The sequence below is a fragment of the Helicoverpa zea genome, chromosome 21, assembly GCF_022581195.2.
Source record: "Helicoverpa zea isolate HzStark_Cry1AcR chromosome 21, ilHelZeax1.1, whole genome shotgun sequence".
Lineage (NCBI taxonomy): Eukaryota > Metazoa > Arthropoda > Insecta > Lepidoptera > Noctuidae > Helicoverpa > Helicoverpa zea.
The window spans coordinates 4,370,610-4,396,420 of NC_061472.1; the positions used below are offsets into that span (position 1 = coordinate 4,370,610).

Genomic DNA, 25,811 nt, shown 5'->3' on the forward strand with positions numbered 1-25,811 from the left:
ATGCCTTAGAGTGAAAACCTCGTAAGTGCAAGAGATAACTTTTCAGGATAAGGATTGGTATTCGATATTTTTTACGATTATCTTCCAAGAAATGCAATAAAAAAATATTGAAAAAAAATGCATTTTTCAGGATAAGGATTAGTATTCCATATTTTTTACGATTACCTTCCAAGAAATGCAATAAAAAAATATTGAGAAAAAATGCATTTCCGAGGTTTTCATTCTAAGACGACGATATGGAATAATGAAGTAGTGACACATACAAACAGCCACATAAAGACAAGCCACATCCAGCACCTCTACAAAATTATCTCCGCATTGCACTACAACGATTTAGTTCAATTAAAAAAGCTCTCGGTCACTCATCGGAACGCCGAATATAACCAGCAGCGCCCCCTGACCCGCGTTCCGTGAAATACAATTACATTTCTTTGGTCTAGATATAGTGACTTTTTTATTAATGTAATGTTCTATTTTTAGATATGGAAGCTTTATTAGTTAGTACTCATATCATGTACACTATAGAGGTTTCTCATATTAGTTAGGATATTATGTACAACTAGCTTCTGCCCGCGACTTCGTACGCGGATCCTGTCCCTTATGCCAGCGACTATGGGGTCAGCAAAATCAAAGATCTGAATAGTCGCAATAGACGTGACCATAGGGATAAAAGTAGTGATTCTAATTAGACCGCATTTAAGTTGTGTGTGGCAAAAATATTACACGTAGGTATTATTTCGTAAAAAAACATTAAATAGATGACAAAGTCGTGGTGACTTAGTGGAATTCGTGGTGGTTTAGTGGGTAGAGAACCAATCTCTCAAGTATGAGCGTGCGTCTTTGATTCCAGGTCTGGCAAGTGCCTGCCAATGCAACTTTTCTAAGTTCGTATGTACTTTCTACGTATATTTTGGATACCAATGACCGTTATTTGGAGGGGATGTTAAACTGTAGGTTCCGACTGTCATTGAACATTCTTGGCAGTCGTTATGGGTAGTCAGAAGCCAGTAAGTCTTACCAAGGGGTAACCGGGTTGTGGAGGTCAGATAGGCAGTCGCTCCTTGTAAAACACTGGTACTCAGTTGCATCGTGACTGGAAGTCGACCCTAACATAATTGGGACAAAGGCTCTTGAGATAATAACGACAATAATAATGAGATATAGGCACCGCAAGACATCTGAGGCTGATGACGGGGAGTAGCGACCCCGCGGGGCTATATATACTGAGTTCTCCAGGGAGAGTATACTGTCCCCCATCTCCGGCCGGTCGGAGTGAACCATGACGGGGGTAGGTCTCACGCCTCTGGCTTGGCTTGGCCGTCCAGAGTGGAGTCGCTAGAGCAGGATTAGTGGCCCTGCTCGGAGGGTAGGTGCCTCATGGTAAGCACAGGGAGCGCGTAATCCGCGTTTAAAGTCCGCCGAGGTATCCTCACCCTTCAGCCGCTCATGTCCCTATTGCCCTCTTGTTGCTATTCAGTGACTGGTTACAGTAAGTGAGGTGGCGAGTCTCCACCTGCCGTTTTTACATGTACCTAATACATTGTCATCCACTAACATCCCATCAAAATAGCCCAAGTAGTTTTCCTCCATAGTTAGCAATAGTTTAGCACAGAACCGGGGATTGTCTTTTTTTTAACGACGTCCACCGGGGATTGTCCTTGGGTTCATTTCTATAGTGTATAAAGGGATAATCGTCGGTTTTGTGTCACCATTTCATTAAAGTTGTCTCAAAAGGGCTTCAGCGTGTTGGCTTCGACCCCACGTTTGCCTCCCAAAAATTTGGAACTCTGTAGTCCCGAGGTCTGGAAGAGATATACAAAATAATAATGAAGATAAAACGCAACAAAGTTAGAGAGTGGAGGCTCGTGACGCCACGTCTAGGTATGTAAAATTTGTACTAAGCAGTGACTTAACACGAAATTCAAGCGTTGTTGTATCTTCGTTATTATTTGTTTGTGAGAGAGAGAAAAGAAAAATGCGTGTCCATTATTTTAGGGTTATCTAAAAGACGGACTAATTACTTATTTTGATTCACTATACCTATTTCATAACATTCATTTCTATACATTTCAAGTGTAGTATTGCTCTTGAAGTTCCACATCAGGTGTTCCAGATCTTCGATGTTTACACGTCAATAGAGAGTGCTTATCAGATTGAACCACTTTTGCTAAAACGTCATATCTTTATAAGCTATAGTCTAGCTGGGCTCCTGGGTTTCCACATTAGGTGTTTTACATCTTCAATTTTTATAAGTCAACAGAGAGTGCTTATCAGATTGAACAACTTTTGCTAAAACGTCATACCTCTATATGCTATAGTCTAGCTGGGCCCCTGGAGTTCCACATCAGGTGTTTTAGATCTTCAATTTGTATAAGTCAATAGAAAGTGCTTATCAAATTGAACAACTTTTGTTAAAACGGCATACCTGTATATGGTACAGAGAAGCTGGGCTCTTGGGGTTCCACATCAGGTGTTCCAGATCTTAAAATTTATAATCTCAGCTGAAAATGCTCATCAAATGAAACAATTTTTGCCACGGCACCATATTTGTATCTCTTATAGTTTTATTGGTCTGTTGGAGTTCTGCATCAGGTCTTCAAGTTTCGAAGATAAATTATAGCCTATATGTTGACCAGGCCTAATACTGATACAACAAAGAAAAAATCATTGAAATCCGTTCAGTAGTTCGGAAGATTAGCGTGTACAAACAAACAGACATACAGACATACAGACATACAGACATACAGACAAACAGACAGAATTTTTTTTTTGGATTTGTGCTCCATTACTGTTTCTAAACCCCACCCAATTATTATTTTTTTAATATATTCAATGTACAGACACAGTTTTTTTACAGATTTATTATATGTATAGATGGTACACGTTAAATGTCTCATATTGTAAGGTCAATATAGCTTTACAATTGGATAGTACTCATTATTATGTAGGTACACCTCTAGCCTACACTCTCTGATGTTAGTTTGTCTATTTAATTACATTATAACTAGCAAATCTGATCTCTTTCCGGTCGTGTCGGATTGCCGTCCCATCGGGTTATGAGAGTGAAGGAATAGGGAGTGCACCTGTGTCTGCGCAAATGCTCGTGCACTATAATATGTCCTGCGCAGCTGGCTGATCTCCTTAAATGAGAACAGCCGCCGTGGCCGAAATCGGCCGTGGACGCCATTAACTAGCAAAGTTTGTTTATCTAAATATCATTTTTCGGAAGAAAGTTATTTTGTCTGAATGTATATTTGACCTCCGCCAAGTCCAATTAGAATTGGGCGTCAAAAACTGGCTCATTATCTTTCATTATACCTATTACTATTCGTTAGAAATTTATAATGAATTTGTTGTGATTTACACTAGAAGTCAATTTCATTTAAGTTTCATTAAAGAAATAGACGTAGGTACTATTAACTTATTTGTGCAATCATTTAGCGTTGACTAAGATCTGACCTTTCACTGTAACGTACATAAATGACTGTAAATAATCAATATTTAGTTTCAAGTAATTTATTACACACGTCATTATTGTGTCATCATCATCAGCCTATCGCAGTCCACTGCTGGACATAGGCCTCTCCAAGTGCACGCTGACTGAGATCGATTTTCAGCTTCTCGCATCCAGCTCCTGCCAGCCGTCTTGCGCAAGTCATCACTCCACCGTGCCTGAGGACGTCCTACACTAAGTTTGCCGAGGCGTGGTCTCCACTCTAGAACTCGTTTACCCCAACGGTTATCGGTTCTTCGGCTAATATGGCCAAGGTCATCGACATAGCCCACCGAATCAGCAAGCTGAAGCGGCAGTGGGCATTATTGTGTGTTTATTTATTTATTTATTATACTTTTTGCACACATTTTACAAAAAAACAATGTACAAAGGCGGACTTAACGCCTTAGGCGTTCTCTACCAGTCAACCTTTAGGTGGAGGAGAAATTTCATGGCAGGTGCACTAAATATGTATATAAGACAAATCGAAAATATATAAACGTACATAGACTTATTATACATACACATATATATTACACATATATGTTTAGTCATATTTCTTTGAATTTAACTAGCAATTTAACTAATGTTACAACTTAATGTATTACAATAAAAAAACACATAATTTTCTTAAGACAAAGCCAGGATGGGAATGATATAAAACCATGCGCATAACATGCATGGAAAACACAAAAAAAAATCTCAAAGAACAATACAGTATTTACCAACAATTTATTGAAGGCGACGATCAGTAAACAAAAATTTCAACAAAAAGACCCCTAAATGCGTACTCGCGGTATTTCTTGAATAACATAATAAAATATTAAGATGGAAACACAAAGATCTTTTTAAAAACAAAATACCCAAGATGAAGCCCGTTGCGGATGCGAGCAAATATTTAAATTTCAATTCGAACGTCGCATATCAATGCAGAGCCATAAGCCACCGGAGTTTTTTTTTTAGTCAGCCAGCACTGAGACAATAAAGAAAAAGCCATAGGGGGAAAAAGAAAAAACAATTCGAAAACAGCATCTAGATTCGAGACACTGGCTGATTCGAGGTTCGAAACAAAAGAAGTCGGCTCCTGCCTGACCGAGATCTTGGCTTACGCGGCCGCATCTCGTTTACTTTTTTATTTTACTTTTTTTTGTTACGTTGCAATCCATGTGATTTCTTTTCTCAGATGCATCACAATGAGACGGCCTATCGAACGTCAGTAGCTATTTTTGTAATAATTACATACGAATTGCGATGACAAATATGTGTTCGTTGCGTTATTGGTTAACCGACCTTTAAGTTTGTGAAAAACAAAGTATACACTCATTAATAACGATCAGCTAAATGTATTAACTCCACTTAAAGTATAAAAAATAGGACTGTACTTAACACAGTAAGAACAAAAACAATTTGCTAGTTGTAATCTACTGAACTTGTTTCTCAAAAAAAGCTACTGCATTCGAAAAACTATATAAAATAGCTTAATTCGGTCACCATTTTCTCAGGTCAATTAAAAACCGGGCACTGCTGAGAATAATTTTATTTTACATGTTAAAAAATAAAGTTTTAAAGCTACTTGTTTATTGGTAATTATGAGCAATCGTTTTAATTAAATACTTAATACCAATGAGGTTGTAATCTTGATCAGAGGTTAGATCATCACCGCTTATATATTATCTGTGCATGGGAAATAATATGAAGGAACAGGATTCAGATTGAAATAGGATGTACGCTTACTCATACTTTTGCCTACAGTGAATAATAAGAATATTCTTTGAAATTTTAAAAATAAAATCTTTAATAGACTATTTGTTTTTATGCATTAAAGATATGGTTTTTCCTTGAGTTGTTTTTCTTTCTTAATTTAACGCCTCATCGTTTCTTAGTACCTATATATGCGCCTGATTTGGTATTTTCTTGTACAAAAATGGTTTGGTTTTCCTCTTGCAAATTAAAGGATACTTCTCTAGTTCCGTGAAGGTCTATGAATCTCCTCCGATACAAACTTACAATATAACTCATTTTCTTTTCTAAGCTTAGTAAATAAATTCTCGTTCAATTGTTTCCGTACTTTAAATTAAACTTTCTTTAAATATTTATTCGTTATCTCAACAATATCACCCAAAACATACCATAATTACTTGCACCAACAATTTAACCCACACCTGTGTTCCGAAAATACACATATTGGTCAAATATACCCCGAATTCTTAACGTTCACATTAGCAAGTAGCCCAGTCGTCTGTTTACGAGGGTAGCGTGGTAAGTAGCTGCCGAATTAACACTAGCACTTAGCAGTTACTTACCTAAAGGGTTGCAGGTGGTCTTTGTTTAAAACCTTTTTTCTTGTTGTTGTTTTTTTTTTTGGAGCAAAGAGGCTATGTTTTGGTGTGGCAAAGTTATCGATAGCATAAATATCTGTAGGTACACATCAGGTAGACGACATATTCATTATGTTAAATCTTGTGATATCGAATATGTACATAGATTAGAACCACACGGATTATATACGGATTATATTTGGCTGGACTATCAAACCTTAATACTGATCTATCAAAAGAACTTTACGTAGTTAAAATAGCCAATAATTATTTAGTAACACATTTTTAAACAATACATAGTTGCCATATGTGTGACTTTTATTACTAAAATTCTTTGCCTCAATTTTAGGATCTTCTCACTTTTGTAGCGCATTTAACTTTTTATTATTTACTTACTATATTAACTCTTTCGCTCTCTTCCACCTTCCATAAATCACTATTCTCCTTTAACAGCGTACATTATTACTAGCCCAAATTCCGAGTTTGGAACTCGGAACAAAATATTTCGTCAGGCTTATCAAAGCAGCGTAGTTTGTGAGACATTCCGAGGTACGGAACATCATTCACTGCGCTTCTATGAAGGTTAGCATTAAGCTACGAAATTTAATGTCACCATGGATACGCCTTAAAGCAAATTGTAGAATTCAATTCATAAAAAGCAGGTTCTATTCTAGTCCAAAATTAATAAGTATAATTAATTGTCCATATTTGCAAATCACATACTGAACTTGTTTGACTTATATTTTAATCTGAATTTAACTTGCCACTAATTTATCGTTACCTCTTTGAAGCCCTCCAAAACAAAAATATTGCATTTGCATGACGTTGTGCATACCTCAAACCCCAATGTTAACTCACCATATCCAAGAAATACAAATCTTCATAGCTCCTAACTCCAACATAACCTAATCGCTAGCCATTACGTTCTACCAGAACTAATTCACTCGGCCTTATCATAATTCGAATCGACATTCTGGATGACTTTTGTATGACAAACCTCTGTTTTCTTATACGGTTATTAATTTTTGTAGCGTACGTAGCTGTACTATGAATTTGGGTGTGTTCATTATACGGTTAAGGGGACAGTTCAGTCAACTTGCTCTTATTTTTGGTGCTATATGAGCACGATTTTGACAAAACTTGCATGTTAGACGTTTTTGGTAACGTTTATTACTTATTTATTTGCCTACTGGCAAATAATCTTCTCTGTAATATCACTTTACACTAACAGAGAATAAAATAAATTACTGTGGTCGATACCATTCTGTTTTTTTTTCCAAATATGTTGAGGTGGGCTTTACCTATAAATAAAATGCTCATGCAGTGCTCTAGGAACCACATTTTTAAAGTTAAGCTGACGGTATTTTCATTACTTTGTTGACTGTGAGAACAACAGTAGGCATCTCTCTAAAGACAAGCCCAAGTTTGACATCCCACACTTAGTGTAACCACAAGCCCAACACCTAACATACTTAGAAAGTACAGAATCTAAATTATGTACATACAAAAGCAAGCAAACGCGGTGGTACATAAAATAAAATTAGTGAGACTAGTACATTTAAAACTACGATTGCAAACAAAGGGAGACAATAGCTGAGGTCAGACAAGACATTCCGGTTGAAAGTTTGTGAACCTGAAACACGACACCCTAAAAAGTAAATAGAAAGTCGGTAGAATTTAATAGTCAATTTAACTAAGTTTGATAATTTAGACAATTATATTTTTTGGGCATCTTTTATGGCCAAAGATTTGATAAGCAAGGAAATTTTTGTAAGGTAATGATGATTTTCTTCTTCACTACAAATTAGTTTTTACACCAAACTAAGCCTTTGTTGTCAAACAGGAAAACACTACAAACATACTAAGACCCTTCTGCATTAAACATATTATTGGTCACGCTGCACATTTTGCAAGAGACATGTTATGACCCCTGAAACAGTAACCTTAACTACTATGACATCATATCCCCTATACTTAACTACTTCAAACCCTAGCAATCCTATTCGAACAAACAAGGAGTCCAATAACTTTCTCTCAAACAATTAATTCCCAACAATGTCGTACTATCAAAGTCATCTCTTCGGTCAGGTCATCTACGCATTTAGTTTAAATCTTATGCCCAATAACCTATTGTTAGGCCCAATATAAGCACATACAAAAGTCACGGCTACCTTCCATATTGGCATATTGCGGACCCTACATGGTAGGGACCTAATGACCTACGACATTTCAACCAGTAACTCCGTCCTTCTTCGTCTTAGCGCGCGAGAACGGGAGAAACGATCACCATAATAGAATATCAGTGTTTGTTTTATTCGATTTGTAAGTGGCTAGGATACAGAATCTGCAGTTTCTCATATTGTTTCTTTAGTAGTGTGTAGTTTTGTTGTTTTTTTTTTTGGGGAATGATAAACTTTCCCATGGTATTGGGGTTTTTGTGCATTGTAGTGCAGTAATGGATGACTCAAAGATGCGTTTGTGTCATAGTTTCATGTTGCACATATTAATTGAGCGATTTGAATCACATTGGATTAATTTATAATGTTCGACTTATAAAGTATCTATAGTAAGAAAATACGCTAGGCAATATTTTGTCACTAATCTATTTAATAAATTCTTCTTGGATTCTTCTTAGAAAGTAATACGCTAGGCAATATTTTGTCACTAATCTATTTAATAAATTCTTCTTGGATTCTTCTTAGAAAGTAATGAATACCACAATCCAAGAAAATGCCATCTTTATGAAATCAGCATAACCAAATAGTATGCAAATAAAGCAAACATAAATATTTCCCATTAAAATCGATTTCAATTTGAATAATCACCAGAAAATACGTCTCATTACACAACACACAACAAATTAACAGTTTCACCATCTATAAAAAGGGCCGTTTATCAAAATCTACATAACGAGCCATTTAACCAATACCAATTACACATGCTTTTACCAATAATAACATGAAAAATTACACACTAAAATATGTCCAATCATTCGGTCCAAAGTGGACGTAATCACTTTAATACACGTCCTTACTACACTACGGGCCAAAATTATTGGGCCTTTGAAAACTGTAATTTGTTTACGTTGAAAAATGTGCGTAAAAGCCATGCATTATAAAGATAACGTTGTATAATTGCGGATCATGACAAGTATGGTATTTTGAGAGCAATATCGTTTCGCTTTGAATTGGGTTGCGTCACTAATGAGCTGTGGAATGTCAAGAGCGAATACAATATGTACCTATTGTTACTATTATTACCGTTATTGGTTCGAAAGGGTCACAATTGACGGCCAATTTCTGTTTTATGTTTTATTTTCGTCATTAGTGCCTAATAATTGGTTAATTCGATGCAAAAAATACTTCAAAATACGTAAAATTGTTGACCCAATACGCATGTAAGTTGGCAATAACACCTGTTTAACCATTTTACCAAACTATCAATTTCAAAGAACCCTGTCGAAGCAACTCTAATAAATCAATCATGTATCGACACAAACTATGTCGGTTTAACCTCCGCTCTTTAAAAGTACCCTCAATGCATACAACAGAACCACATTACGCAAACAACATGACATTTAAAACATAATCAATCATGCACAGATAAAAAACGAAAAAAAAAGTAAAAATAAAAATGTTCTTTAACCAATCATTTCACGCCGATTGGTGCAGACGAAAAAGGTAATAAGTGTTTAGTGTCTTATGATCGACTTGGCATGCCATATAAGTCTGGCTGTGTCAATAATTAGCGTTCCCCCCATGCCTATTCTTGCCAGATTTCTGGCGCCGTCCAATGATTGGCGCAAGTCTTCGAAGGTGCGCTAATGAGGCCTGTTTAGCGCACCATTTTTGTTTTATTGCGCCCATGTGCGTTACCTTATTAGGATGCGTCAAGTCTTTTTGGATGGTGCTACTTTTTCGTGAACAGGTGTGTTTTGTCAAGCCATTTGTGTGAGACAGCTGATGTTTAAGTTTATGTTTATAGATGTACCTAAATAAGTATTTCGTGGTTTAAATGTGTAAACGTCAAATGAGTAGTATGTTTAGTTACGATAAAGTTGTTAGTTAGAGTTACAGGACCATTTTTAATGGTATGAACTTTAGGTTTAAAAAAGTTTACTTAATTATGAATCTGATTTTTCGTCTCACTGAATAGTTATAAGTACGATCTGATAAGTTGTTAATTGAACAAAGTCCGTGCCAATACCAAAATATCTTCCTTTGACTTACGCAATGTCTACGTCACACAAACCCATTGATATTACAGTACAATTTAATGCTACTCTAATTTATCATTCCCGACTTACTTGCGTAGTTTCTACGTAACATACGTAAAATTGCTGTCAAGAAACACGTGTTAAATATTTACTTTTACAATAAACACAATACTCTCTTTGCCAGGTGGCAACAGTAACCAGGTTTATAGATTGATTTTTGTCACTTCACGACACCGAACAAAGTTGGTATTAAGTTACTCTTATCATGTCTTTAAGCATATTGTTGTATATTTTGTTCCATGATTGTTACTTACCAAAATGTACAGACAGACTAAATTATTATTGAACCTAACCTACTTTAACATTTCAAATTCAACCAAATGTCACCATAAGATACACTCAAAGCCACAAAATCCGACCAAAAATTTTTCACCAACAATTTGACCCCTACACTGTGACACCAACAATCTGACCTTTATTCCTCCCTCAGGTGTGAAGTCCCGGTGAGTGCGCGGCCGTCGTGACGGCAATGATGACAAGGGACGCGTCGCGCGGGGACGCCGACCTGAGCGTGCCGATATATCTGACGCACAACATAAGCCAACATGTTCACGAGGTTTGTAATTAGAGCATATATTTATGATTTTGGTACTGTTTTTGAGTGGTATATAGTAGTAAGACTACCAGTATTAAGCTCTAAGCTTTGATGGGCTCTTGTGACTCCCTGAAGGAAACCTTTTATGTCCTTGCTGACAAAATGATTTTTATCTAGACAGAAGAAGCCTCATTTGATACTTATACTCTATTATATAGGCATTGAATCTTCAAGCTTAGTTAGTTTAATTAGAATGGAAAAAGGATGATTTTCATGTTTTATTTACCACTTTAACGTCGCTAATTTGCCTATAATAAAAATAAAAAGTTATTGACCAAAAAATTACACTTTCAGTCAAAAAACCGGGTCAACTTACAATGTCCAATTCAAACTCAATTCAAACCACGTGTATTGTAATTTCTTTGAAAAATCAATAACCCGGTGACCAATTAGCATCACGTGTGTACTACGAAGGAGCACTTGTCACAAAATCGTGATATCGTGATAGTGCCGTGTATATCACGCATGATTGACCCTATTCGTGATGATGACGTACACAATGACTTCAAACAGTTAGATGTGAATAATTGAATTTGCATTGATTAGTAATACGGAATCAGTATTCAGAAAGGGAATTTCTTGTGAATTCATGAAGTAGATGGATTTATGTTGGGCAAATTGTCTGCATAGTTTTTTTTCTTTTTTATGGATGATGCATTGTCATTGTAAAAATGCGGGACACGACGGGGACGGGACACAAGTAGCTTCAAAATTTCTTTAAACTATAAAGTGCTCCTATGACTAATCATGTTGTTCAATTTTTTAGCAATAAACTGAAGCAATCCTTTGTTATTTTTATTCTCCACGTTTTGTATTAACACTTCTCGTCACACACAAAATATTAACATACATACATATTTATTCCCAAAATTTGCTTTTCAATACTGAGAAATCTAACACCATTTTACAATAATTCAATTAGTACCTACTTCATTTCGAATTCTATTGGATCATAGAATGTACTAGCATATTACTATTGTCACTATGGCGTAAAAACCATAAAAATAATAATCATGTCGTAAATGTTACTATTTCAATAACTTAGTTACGTATTCTTTCATGAAGTGCTAAAATGACGCTTCCTCACTTAACACTAACTTTAACTTAGTGACGTTTTACGCTAAGTGAATCGGTATCACTATGTACAAGACTGTTTATTTTAACACTTATTACAATGCCAATAAATGCTATTATCGCTTGATTTTTGGTGACGTTTTGTCATTGTCGTAGTTCATTGTTATGAGTACGTTCCGACCAGTCATTTTAGAAGCTTTAATTGAATTAATACGTTTTTCTAGAAAACGCCACAAGTTAGATACGTAGCAGATTTTTACGTTTAGTTTATTTTGTAGTCTAAAAGTTTTTTAATGTATCTAGCTAGAGTAACGTATACTCTCAGGTAACAACCAAATATTGGCATAGCTACATCGCACACTCAAGAGAAAAAATATTTTACTAGTTTCCACCATTGGCATACGCTAAATAATTGTTTCAATCGGTCTTGTGTCTTGTATAGTTCGGCCATTCAGAGAATGCGTTCCTGACACGTCGCGATTGAACTGACGACGTAACTTTGCAATGGCGTTGCAGTTACGATAAAAATATTTTTGCTGGTTGTTTACCGTTTTAACAATTGAGGAGCATTAAAACAACATTATTATATCAATAATCAATGAATGTAGTTACGTCGTCAGTTCAATCGCGACGTGTCAGGAACGCATTCTCTGAATGGCCGAACTATAGTAACTGAGACTATCGCTTTCAAAATAGTAAAGTCTTTAAACAATATAAGAATAAATACTACCCTATGTTTCAATCTATTTGCCCTTTTCTTTATCATTTTTCAACTGTTTTAACGTTAAAAAAGTCGTGGTGGCCTAGTGGGTAAAGGACCAACCTCTCAAGTATGAGGGCGCGGGTTCGATCCCAGGACAGGCAAGTACCAATGCAACTGTTCTAAGTTTGTATGTACTTTCTAAGCATATCTTAGACACCACTGACTGTGTTTCGGATGGCACGTTAAACTTTAGGTCCCGGCTGTCATTGAACATCCTTGGCAGTCGTTACGGGTAGTCAGAAGCCAGTAAGTCTGACACCAGTCTAACCAAGGGGTATCGGGTTGCCCGGGTAACTGGGTTGAGGAGGTCAGGTAGGCAGTCGCTTCTCGTAAAGCACTGGTACTCAGCTGAATCCGGTTAGACTGGAAGCCGACCTCAACATGATTGGGAAAAAGGCTCGGAGGACGAACTGTTTTAACGTTGTCCCAAACAACTCAGGATCTTTGATCCCTATATTGGAATATTACTAAGTAAAAAGCCTTACCTTACTTGTACTTAGATGGCATTTTAATTCTTTAGAATGGCGATAACAATAAAACAAACCAGATATTCAGTAAAGACCTTTACTTTTACTGTACATTTTTGCATATTTAACAAAAAAAAAAAAACAAAACTATCTTCAATATTAATAACTTTACACAGATTAGACAGAAGATAAAGTCCAAAATATTTAGTATTCTCTCTACGTCACAGTTTCACAATATTGTAAAACTTATTTGTGTTCTACATTAGTATAGATTATTAGTGCCGTCTAACTTATAGAGTGACGTACTATGTGATAATATGTACCGTTAATACATTAGATATATCACGTGCTTTTGATATATTCTTTAATTGATAAATGTATTTTAAGCTAAACGATTTACGAACAGTGGGCTTGAGACAGGTGGCTGGTGATAACAAAAAAAGTCATTTTAACATATTCTAAACTTACTTTGGAGCCTGCCAATAAGGAACAAAGAAAAATTCTTCACTTTTCACTTTCATTTTATTGTTTTTTGATCGATATTAAAATCGATTTTTCTAACCAATCGATTACCTAAAAAATCGATTTCCAACACAAATCGAACGCAGGACATTGCCTTAGTATAATAATCTCGCTCAAGTTACAAGAGTCAACCGAGGGCAATGGGTTACGGTGCGTAGGCGCAAGCTAACAACCTGTCACTATCCCCGCAGCTTACCATTAGCAAATGCAATGGAATAATAATTTCAATACGATATTTGTCCAATATTTAATTACTTCCATGTATTTGGTTGATTTGTGTGGCATTAGTGGGTCTAATTGTAGTAATAAATCGTAATCATAAACTGCGAAAGTTTGTACGTATAAATGTATGGACGTTCGTGCCTCTTTCACGCTAAAACTGTAAGAAGGATTTTGATGAATGTTGGCAGTAAATCAGCTTATTATTTTCTACCAATAGTCAGTTGCTAACTTTTATGAATGCAGGAAGTGACATAATCATTGTACGTAAGGAATTGTCAACCAACGATACTTAAATGTATCATAATTTGCACAAAATGTAAGAAATGTAGGGTCTGTTCTTCTTAAAAAAAAAACTGTAAAAAATGTTTATTACTACATCTAAATATGTAGGACCCAGCTGACTTCTTGTAGAGCAGTATCCTAATGAAAAATAGTGAACCTTCAAATGTTTGACTAAAACAGTGCCCCAGCCAACGTTCCGCGCATAACTCGGATTGTCTTGCTATGTTTTTTGTTCGATACTAACCACTCAAAATAACGTAATGCGCGTAAGGCCATTACGGAATCACGGGCCATTGTACACTGGGGATCAGACCATTTTGGTACACATATTTTTTTGTTAAGAATAAAGTATATTTGTGGCTTTGAATCCATTAATGTTGTACTTATAATGTCGCGTCATCCATCAATAAATAAATAATTCAGTTTAAGAGCCATATTTTTTTTGTATTTTAAACAACCAAACCTGATTTTCCTAAATACTCAAAAAATATGTTTTGTATTCAAAATACAATTTCTACAAATATACAAATACGTGCCCAAATTTTGTGCCCGCCAGTGTATAACCAGCCTCGTTGATTTAATGTTCGCTATTTATATTAGGCCCAAAGATGACTTGCTCTTATTGCCCTGCGTCAAGGCAACCAGGTATTTTCACTAAAGCGTTCTAAAATTATATTCGACGACATCCATTATAGAAAGTGGACTAAAAAGTTGATGGCCGTACACCATTTAAAGTGATTTATTTTATAATGCTTTATGTTGTATTTTTATTAGTTTACATATGTTCGTTTTTATTTGCTTGTGTTACTTGGTTTAATTCATAAGTTCCTTCATTGCGCTATGCGTAAATTACCTTTGAGAAAAATATTTTGTTAATTTCAACCTAACGAAATAAAACCATCACCATACTCTAATTTAAACATCTACAAACCAAAAAAAGCTCGTCAATCCCGTTACTGGTATCAGTAGACCATTAATCATACACTTCGTGTACAAATAAGTGTACAATCACATGTCACACGGTCCATTTAATCTGAGCACGTGGACAGACGTCGATGTACCATTTGATAGGCGACGTAAGCCGATCAACGAGCCTCGGATTGTTTGGCCGCAAGTGTACGTGTGGGGAAAATTATTTTGATTTAATTTATTGAATTAATATATTTGTAAATGTGTGTTAACGTTACTATTTTATTGTTTTTTTTTTTTTTTTTGTTTTTGATATTAAATTATGTAATAAAGTTTTGGTACAAAATATGTTTTATTGTTCACTTCAATTCGTCCGAAAAAAATCGTAATATAAAGTCTACATTACCTATACTTCTCTAAGTTAAACTTTCGTTGTTTTCATAAGCACCTGAATACCTTTAAAACAACCTTGCACCACTCGCTATCGAACAGCAATACAATTAAAAATATATTTTTTACTACCAACTACCTAGTCGAAAAAATATAACACATAATAAAAACGTTCAACAAACCTGCGCACGCGCCTGTACATTACACAACGATCCACGTCACTTACACATCTTTGACACACAGTTGACAGCCCACAGTGACAGAACTGAGTGTTTTGACACAATCGTATGTTAATGAACAGTCTCGATCTAATTAAACCATTGTGTTAGAACTAAACTCATTACGGGCTGTAATGAAACGGTATATCGGTTTTAATTAGTTGAGTAGTAAGATTTTGAGATGGGTAGTAGTATGATTTTATTTGGCGGCAAGTGTATGGATTTGTGATTGGGAATTTAAAATTTTGGAGCATATTGGTAGAATGATTAAAAGTTTGTACATATGTTGAGAAATAAGCGAATCGTTGTCAATCCAAACTAATAAAATATTATAAATGCGAAAGTTACTCTTTCTGTCAACGAGTCTGAAAGCAAAATTCTTTCTGGTAAAAACTGGTGGACCTTTAAATTAAAAGTCAAGTTTTTATGTTACAATTAGCTTCACTATGTTATAACCATGGAAGTAAAATAACACTATTTATCAAACGAATAAATAAACAAGTTCTCACATAGTTATTGGAAGCTCGAAGCCTTGGCTCACATGTTGCAGTCCGATTCATGTAATTTCAATCGTCTAAACAAATGCATGCATGCATAGGTTCTCATTATTAACCTATACTTTATATCGTGGGTATATACTGTGCGACTTACCTGATACTAGCGTGTACACATGAGTTTGTTTGAGTTTTAAGCGAGTTAAGAAAAATACCAATTCACATACAAATATTATAGCTTTTTATTACACAGTTACATATATTCCGTTTCCATTAGTTACAGATATTGCTCACTACACACCAAAAATGTATAATATTACAAAGTTTTTTTCTCAATAATTGATTATGTATTTGCTTGTATTTTATACCAGATGTTCCCCGAGTTCAAGTAAAAGTATCAAATGTCTTTTATTTTTAATTTAAATCTGTTCAGAAGTAGACAGACAGACAGACAGAATTTCCTTCACATTTATAGCAATAATATTTGTGAAATATAAAAAAATTAAAAACTTTTGAAAAAATATTTACATGTAAGATACGTAAGTATCATAGACAAACCAAAACTGCGTAAATTCCTACAACGAGTTAATAGATCCTAATAAAAACAATTAAATAATAATTATTTCCATATGTGCATCATTAAGTAGGCAATATTGCAGTCATGTCAGTGAATTATTAGCATATTCATGTAAAATGATGTATTCATTCATTTGAGGCATTAATTGCGCAGAATGCTCTTCTATCTAACCACATTACCGCAACATCAGGTAAATTATTTTACACGATTTTAATATCATAGATACTAAAGGCAATACTTACTAATATATATTTTAGGTACCTAAAACATAGTATAAAAAATCACAACCATCACAGAATAAGGTGCATATTCCTTGCAGTGAAAATGCTTTGAGTACAGACAATTTCAATATTAAATGAAACTGTGGTTTACCAAAACTAAGATTGGTATGGTAGTCAATCTAAGTAAAACTTCTAAATACGAACATACCTTAATTGAAGTTAAAGTTCACCTCAATCAATTAGTACCCGAAACAGTTAGGCAATTCTTCATCATTTAACCCATAACTGACGGTGGAACGGCAAAAAATTGCCCAAAATTTGGCCCACCCTGAACCGTAACATATAATTGCGCCACCCACCACTAACTGGCCACTTTACATTAATCCACCATAGACATAAACTTTCACGTTTTTTTAAATTGCCCAATCCCAGCTCTATTTTCAAATGTTCGATTCTTAAAACGGCTCGGATGTAGCTCGACTGACAGCCGTAGAAAATACACAATTAACAGACGCATGCGTATTACCTTAATGGATTTATGTACTTATTGATGGATCAATCAAAAGTCCACTCACGCCTGCTCTGGGCTTTAATTGATAGAAACGGTTAGCTAAGAGGCTCTACTTGCGGATTGAGACGAACCTCTTTGTTTCGCCGACCGTTTTTGTTTAATGTGTGGGATTGCTTTCAGATAAGATATGTAGATCGTTGAAAGAATACACGATACGTTTTAAGTGCTAAAATAATTCAATTAAGATGACTAATATTTTTTTTGTTAGTTGATGATACGGATTTTATAAAAATATTAGTCTATTTATGAAGCAGAAATTACTATTTATATCCGAATCGCTCATCTCATTACATCTCTAGAAATAGTCTAATCTGCATAACTGCGGCATATAATTATGTGCATGATATCTCTTAAATAAATTAGTCTGGGCAAATATGTACACCGACTACTAACGTACTCGAATTTTATTTTCATAGTAAATATACTTTTTTAACAGAGCATAAAATCAGCAGAAAATAACACATTGCAATGCAATATAAAAAGTCCGTCACTCACACCGAACGAAAACAAAATCAAAGAAACAGAATTCCAAAATCAAATCCCAAAGTTCCACAACTCATATTTGCACCAAAGGCGAAATAGATAAGCGAACAATTTAAAAGCCAAGTCGAGATAACATTACAGTACGGTGTGATAGTGGTCTAAGTACCAGTCGTTCCCACGAAGGCAAATGGTAATAAATTATAAGGATCCAATAACAGTGACTATTAAATCAGTTTCCGTATGCGGAACTCATTCATATTTTAATAATACTGCACTTTGCACTCGCGGCTGAATTGCGTTTAAATTGGAGCATTCTGTCGAGAGAAAATATTTAAATTGGATGTTGACTTATTTTAAAATGAGATATAATGATATTGTTAAACTAAAACTTGATTTTCTAGAAAATGAGTACCTACTTCGGGAAATCTTTTGCGTAGTTGTTGATCGTACGGGACAGACTTTTCTTGCACATTGCATAAATGTTCAGCAAATTCAAGCGGCTTTACAAGATACGGTATATTTTGTAAAGTCGATTGAATTTGGTGAACATTTGCTTGAGTACTCCTTCACGGAATTTTGAATACTTTTCATGCATCCGTGCTTGTTTTAATACATCATTCGTATTATAAATGATTTTTTTTGTTGTCTGTCGGTTTCTTTGCGGTTATGTCTGTCTTAGTGGCTTTTACACGAGGTTCTGACCGTTCTAAATTAAATTTAATGAAGTACACATATAGTCTGTACCCTGAGGAAGGACAATGAATACTTTAATTCGGGTGCAAAAAGTAGTTCTTTCAAGACGAGAATGAAACTGCGTGAACAGCTAGTTAGTTACCATGTACAACAGTAGTACCCATGTCAAAATATATATAGAACCGCTCAGAAATATTTCACCAAACATACATAATATGTGGTGCTTTCATTTCCTACTTCATACCGTACCAAGTCTCGATTACATCTGTCTAACCTTTACACCCGATCTAGATTCTACTTACAATGCACATGTAAAAAATATTAGGAGAGCTCCTAATGCCTTGTCAATCAACATGATATGTAGGTATTAACATAGCTTTTAATGAACACTACGAAATTACATCTTTCGTAATATTTGTTTAAGTAATGGATTTTGGTATCGCAAGTTAATCTAAGTTGGGGTTCCTGTTACATTTTGCTTATCAACAGCCTTGTCATCACAGTAATGAGTTAGTCAACTGGGAACTAGGAAATAGTTACTGGCAGCTAGGGACCTGGGAAATTAGAGCAGAAAAGTCAAAGAATTTCTTGAAATAATTATTTTTAGTTTAAAATATTATTTCTTTTCTTTCAAAATCTTTTACAATATCCAATAGTTCCAAATCTAATTTTAAAAAAAATCTTACTTGACCATCCATGCTACATCTTTGCAAACTTAATCCCAAAATAATGACAAATGCTCATCCCACACACAAAAAAAAAACTAAATCATGTAGGTACGAACATAAGAACAAAAAACGCATTTAAAAACTGCATTCAAAACATGCATAAAAATATCTAGACCACAGACATAACGCATTAAAATCACAAAGAACCTTATACTTATCGTAACTAGACTTACTGCATTGTTAAGGTATGCTTAGACACGACGTTGTATGTCTCCGACTTCTAGGTCAATTAAAATGTAATGTCTGAACAGACCTTTAGATGTCAACATTCATAATAGATGACAGATTAGTCTCCTAAATACAATTGTTACGGATATAAAAATTTTGGTTGTTTGGCTTAAGTAACAGAATGTGGCGGTTTGTATCTTAATATTGATATATCCTACTTATATTATAAATGTGAAAGTTTGTGAGAATGTATGGATGTATGTTTGTTATTCAATCACGCAAAAACGGCTGGACAGATTTCATTGAAATTTGGTATGTAGATAGGTGATACGCTGGATTAACACATAGGCTACTTTTTATCAACACACCACGCGGGCGAAGCTGCTGGCGGAAGCTAGTAAGTAATAATTTAAGGCTCGCGTAACATCAACAGTTTGTTAAGAATAGTTTCTTGAAAATAATCCTACTACAGAATAAGAAATTGAGATTTTATTTGCAAAATTAAGGTACCTGTTTGCATTAACAAACAGGTATTTTCATACACACAGTTAGACCCGGATGTGTCTGCAAATCATACAAATATTTGTGCCCCGCGGGGATCGAACCCGTGACACGCAACACGAAAGTAAACGGTTATATGTGTATTGTCTGAAACTACAGACATTTTGAACGTTGTTGACTGTTATTCCCTTTGATATCCTATAATAGATTCCCGCGGGTCCACCTGCGTTCCGAGGGGGCTACTTACCCGGATAAAAACTACGAATTACGGAGTTTTCAGGCTCTAGACTAGAGCAAAAACATATCACGCAAACTCCAAATAACTTGTGAACATAGCAGGATAAAAAAGAAAAAGACTATCTGTGTACCAAATATCATTTAGGCAAACGCGTTATGGCTTCGAAGTGCGACATACAGACAAAACTTCTTCTGCATAAACATATTAGTAAGGATTCCACCAAAGCATGTAATACTGTGAACCATACTTACAACGTAGATCCGTAGTTTTTGCTCAATCACAAACATACAAAACGAACAATAGAGTCCTAAGCCTAATATGTTATAGTGACATAATTTCTTCGCTCATTAAAACCATTATTGTCTAATTACTTCCCCGTGTGATGCGGCCTTGCTTCCTGCTCTATTCAAGGCCTAGAGTACAAAAGGGGCTTAGCTTGTATAGTCGGCAACAAAACACAATGTTATTGTCAAAATATCTGATACTAAAATTGAAAATCAGGGCTGGTACTCTGTCTTGTAGAGATTCGTAGTATTAGACGGAGCCCGTTTTCATGAGTGTAACGCATATTTTTATTATTTCTCCTCTGTACGGGTAAGGTACATTTAGAAATAATAAACTGATAGAAATGATAAAGTCTTATATTGTCTGTTCACTTACACTCAATTACACAATTAATAATGATAAAAATGATCGACCCGCGGCGAAAAGGGCCGGAAAAAATGCCCAATAGAACCAACGAAATGCAACTACTGCTCGATTACTGTATTACACGTTTTTATGTATTTCGCTGCGCGTCGATGTCAGCATAAAACTAATACTACTACAATTGTACGGCTTTGCTCGTACATCTCTTATGGCAAAAAATATTTATTTCTGTTGGATACTTACTTACTTCTTATTTTTTATTGTTTTCTGTATCCCACTTCTGTACACACTTTTCACACTGTGCATAATACATAGTGTCCTAAAATACATACGTTTCCTGTCTTTTCTTTTTTTTATTTCAAATGACAAAACTGTCATTAGTGACTTCTGTGGCGACAGTTTTTAGTGTTCAGGTATTTTGACAGTGCTTGTTAACTTTTGTTACTGACGGTACTTACTTTGGTAGATTATGATCAAGCTTATGATGTTCATTGACTAAATAAGTTCTGTGTTCAAGGTGTGGGAACATTTGGAGATGAGTCGTTGCCAGTGTGATATTTTGTTATGCTTCATTGAGATATTTGGATTAGGTTTACATGACACTAAATAATTGTTTATTCGGCGATTTAATTGTGTCTTACTTATATCAAAGTCTCTTAATATAAGACTACAGTCTGCTTCTTACTCTTTCTTTAAAGTTGAAAGTGTTTTATGCGAGATAACCATTTATTACGGATCTATTGTAGGTATTGTTTTTTACGTGAAACAACAATATTAACAATGTATATTTCATAACCAAACAAATTAAACAAACACCAATCACACAAAACCAAAAAACAACAACCACCAATATGCAAAACAATACAAATGAACAACACAAAAACAATAATAAATATTAAACAAGAGATTTATTTCAATAAGTCCAAATAGGCGTGAAAAATAATTATAATCCAATAAGAGATGTTCGCTAGAGGGTGCTAAACAACCGGCTGGCGGTTCATTACCCGACAGATAATTTTAATCTTCGATTAAAGGCTGGCTATCTGTCAGTTGTAACCGAGAGTAATGAGCGCCGATACTTTATGGATCAACCTTGATTAGGACAAGATTGAATTTAAAATATTATTGTAAGTATAGTTGCAATAATTTCCTTTGGGACAAGATCTGGTTCCTATTGTGAAAGTATTTCTTTATTTGTAGATAGTAGTGGCTTGCAGACATATTGTGGACCAAAATCTTCGGGTATAGGTAAAACATCTAAGGGTCCAATTATAATTTATTTTACACCTTATGTTGCATTTGTTTTTGCATACATACTTACACCCATTCTTTTTTGGGAAAATAAATCTTGTCTTATAAATAATATTCTAATCTACGTAGGGCCTCGAGTTAACATCATTGATGCAAAATGTGTAGACCTAATAGGGAAAACTTTACCCCTAATTCTCGTGTTAATAGAGCTTCTGATAGAGCTTCAACTGTCTTACTCATTTACTACTCTAGAATATACCAGATATGCTTCAAAAAAACACAGTTGAAAAGAAAGTTTAGTATTCCTTTTTTAAACTTCTTCTGTACTGCAAAGTGCTAGGACATCGGCCTCAAACAATAGTGCACTCATTAGTAGCTTGTGCGCTAATTATAACGACGTGGTGGGCACGTGCTGAGTGTCGCCTTGACACCTGTTTGAACTGAAGGCTGGTGTCAATTGTTTTATGTGGCAAATGGGCTAAGTTTTTCAGGCTGTTAGTTAAAAGTTGCGTTACGGGAAAGTTATAGAATTGTATTGAAATTGTAAAAATGTATCCTTTTAGAAAATCACTGATTAATTATTTTTCCTTCTCTAAGTTTATTACAAAATTGGTAACTTTAACCATATTGCCTGTCTCAAAAACAATATATTTATTAGGTATATAAATTATCGTATCGTATATCTCTACAATGTTATCAATAACTAGACAATATAAGACATTGAAAATCATTGTAAACCATTCCTAATTTAACGCATAACTTATCAATTAGAAAATGGCAACACCACAAAACTGACAGTAAAACTAAGTGAAAACCTTTCAATTTTCACTTAACACTAATTACTTTTACTACGTAACTAAATACCCTATTTAACTTTCCCGCCATAACTGGGACAAAAGCAGCTTAATATCGCGGGCATTCTGTATAAGCTTTGTAATAGTTTGTAAAATGTCCACTTATCGTGTCAGATAGTGGCTTTGTGTGCGTGTGTGAGCATAGTGCACACACACACATGTAAAAAATGGGTGTGTGGTGGTGAAGTTTTTTAACATGTCTAGTGAGCGATTTTGTTTAGTTATCATTTTAATGAAAAGTTACTTTAGCAACCTAAAAATGTTAAATACTATGCTATACTATTATATACTATAATTTTTGGTTAGGTGGTTAAAAATACAAACTAGCTGTGTTTGTTATATAGTTGCTTGGCTGTTAGATCAGTATTTAAAACTCGTTCAATTCTCCTTGGATTTTATTATCTATAATGCTGGTGAAATGATGATTTCTTAAAATTTAGCTAAACTTTTGAATCTTCTTTCTCCTGCCCTGTTCCCAAATATTACTTGGGGTCGGCGCAATATGTCATTTTCTTCCATTTTCCCCTGTCACTCGTCATACTGACACTCACTCCCTTCCTATTCATATCATCTTTCAGGCAATCCATCCATCTTTTCTTAGGTCTTCCTCTTCCTCTCCATCCATCTACATTCATACTTAGCACACACTTTGTTGCATGCGTATCATCCCTCCTCATTACATGTCCATACCACGACAATCTTCTACTTCTCATCTTTTCTGTAACTGGCGCTACTTTCAGACTTCCTCTAATGTAATCATTCCTCACTTTATCCATTCTTGTAACACCACACATCCATCTCAGCATTCTCATTTCTGTTACATGCACTCTCTTCTCGTCCGTCTTTTTCAATGCCCAACACTCCGATCCATACAGGACGACAGGTCTAATGACGGATTTGTAAATTTTGCCCTTCAGTTTGAGGGGCATCCGCGGGTCACAAATAGCGCTAGTTACCTGTCGCCACTTCATCCATCCAGTATTGATCCGATGCGTAACGTCCCTGTTCACCTCACCGTCACTTTGGACGAGTGAACCAAGGTACCGGAAGTCGGAGCAAACTGGTAGGGGCATGCCGGCTAGGGTTATGGTCATGGGTCCCGAAATACCGCCAAAATCACAATGAAGGTATTCGGTTTTACTCCTGCTCACCTTTAAACCCACTGTCTCCAGTCTCAGCCGCCATGCCTCCAGTCTACTCTGGACCTCTGGCCCACTCTCCCCCACCAGAACAATGTCATCGGCGAAAAGCATACACCAGGGTGCCTCCTCCCGTATATCTGCCGTAAGCGCGTCCATTACAAGCAGGAAGAGATACGGGCTGAGGGCCGACCCCTGATGTAAGCCAACACCTACACTGAAGCTGGTGGTAGTGCCCGCTGCGGACCGGACTTCCGTACGGCATCTGCCGTACATCGCTCGGATCAACTGCACATACTTCCCTGGTATACCTTTCTCCTCAAGGGCCCACCACAAAACCTCACGAGGCACCCGGTCATATGCCTTCTCGAGGTCGACGAACACCATATGCAAGTTTTTGTGTGCACCCCTGTACTTTTCGCACAATTGGCGAATACAGAATATAGCGTCCGTTGTACTCCGACCAGGCATAAAACCGAATTGATTTCGTGCGATATCACTCTCTTCTCTCAGCCTCCTTTCAATAACTTTCTCCCACACTTTCATACTATGTGACATTAGCTTTATTCCTCTATAGTTGTTGCAATTCAACACATCACCCTTGTTCTTAAAAATGGGCACCAGGAAACTATTGCACCACTCGTCTGGTATAGTTTCCTCTTGCAACAACTTATTGAAGAATAAAGCCAGCCATTTCCATCCATCCATCTTTAATAATTTCCACACTTCCACTGGTATTCCATCTGGCCCTATCGCTTTTCCATTTTTCATTCCATTCACTGCTAATCTGACCTCATCCTCACATACATTTCTTACAAGGCCCTCGTTCACCGCTTTATGATGGAGCACACCGCTCCACTCATTTTCTTCATTCATCAGTCTTTCAAAATATTCCTTCCACCTACCTTTAATCTCCACATCATTCGAAAGGACCGTTCCGTCTCCATTCTTTACACACCTTATCTGGCATACATCTCTTGTCATTTTCTCCCTAGATTTAACCAATCGGTAAAAGTCATTTTGACCAGCTGGGCTATCTAGGGAGTCATACATCCTCTCGTGCGCTTTTGCCCTTGAAACAGCCACAATCTTCTTTGCTTTCTTCTTACATTCATCATATTCAGCCTTTTTTCGTGCTTTTTCACTATCATCATTGTCTTCCGTCCGCTGCCATTCCTTGAATTTCATCTTCTTTTCCTTTAATACACTCTGCACTTCTTCCACCCACCACCAAGTTTCCTTCTCTATCACTCCATTCCCTTTTGATTCTCCTAGAATGCTTCTTGCCGCTTTCCTTATACACGTCGCCATTCCACTCCAGCATTCATTCACATTCTTTTCATTCATTTCTCCCATTTCAATCATCTTATCAACCACTACTTTTCTAAATTCCCGGGCCAACTCAGCCTTCCCCAACAGATGCCATTTGATTTTGGGGGGCCGTCTCTCTTTGGCTTTTGGCCGGGAAGTTAAAATCACATCCATAATTAGGGGTCGGTGCTGCGAGACTACAGCTTCGCCTGGTATCACCTTGCAGTCTTTGATGTTCTTTAAACTACTGCGTCTGACCAAAAAGTAATCTATTTGTGTCACGTGGTGACCGCTTTTATAGGTGATTAGATGTTCGGTGTTCTTTTGAAACCACGTATTTACCACTGCTAGGTCAAACGCAGTAGCAGCCTGTAGCAGGGCTTCACCCTCGTCGTTCTGGCAACC

At 35.9% G+C, this 25,811-nt stretch overlaps 1 protein-coding gene across 1 annotated transcript in view; it reads left to right on the plus strand.

Moving 5' to 3' along the window:
- LOC124640534 (neuronal PAS domain-containing protein 4B) overlaps window positions 1-25,811 on the plus strand; it is a 127,782-nt gene that overhangs the window by 6,315 nt on the left and 95,656 nt on the right. Inside the window, exon 2 of the mRNA XM_047178314.1 lies at window positions 10,518-10,643. Within this exon, the coding sequence (XP_047034270.1) occupies window positions 10,633-10,643 (11 nt within the window). The 5' untranslated portion in view covers window positions 10,518-10,632. The remainder of the gene's footprint in view (window positions 1-10,517; window positions 10,644-25,811) is intronic.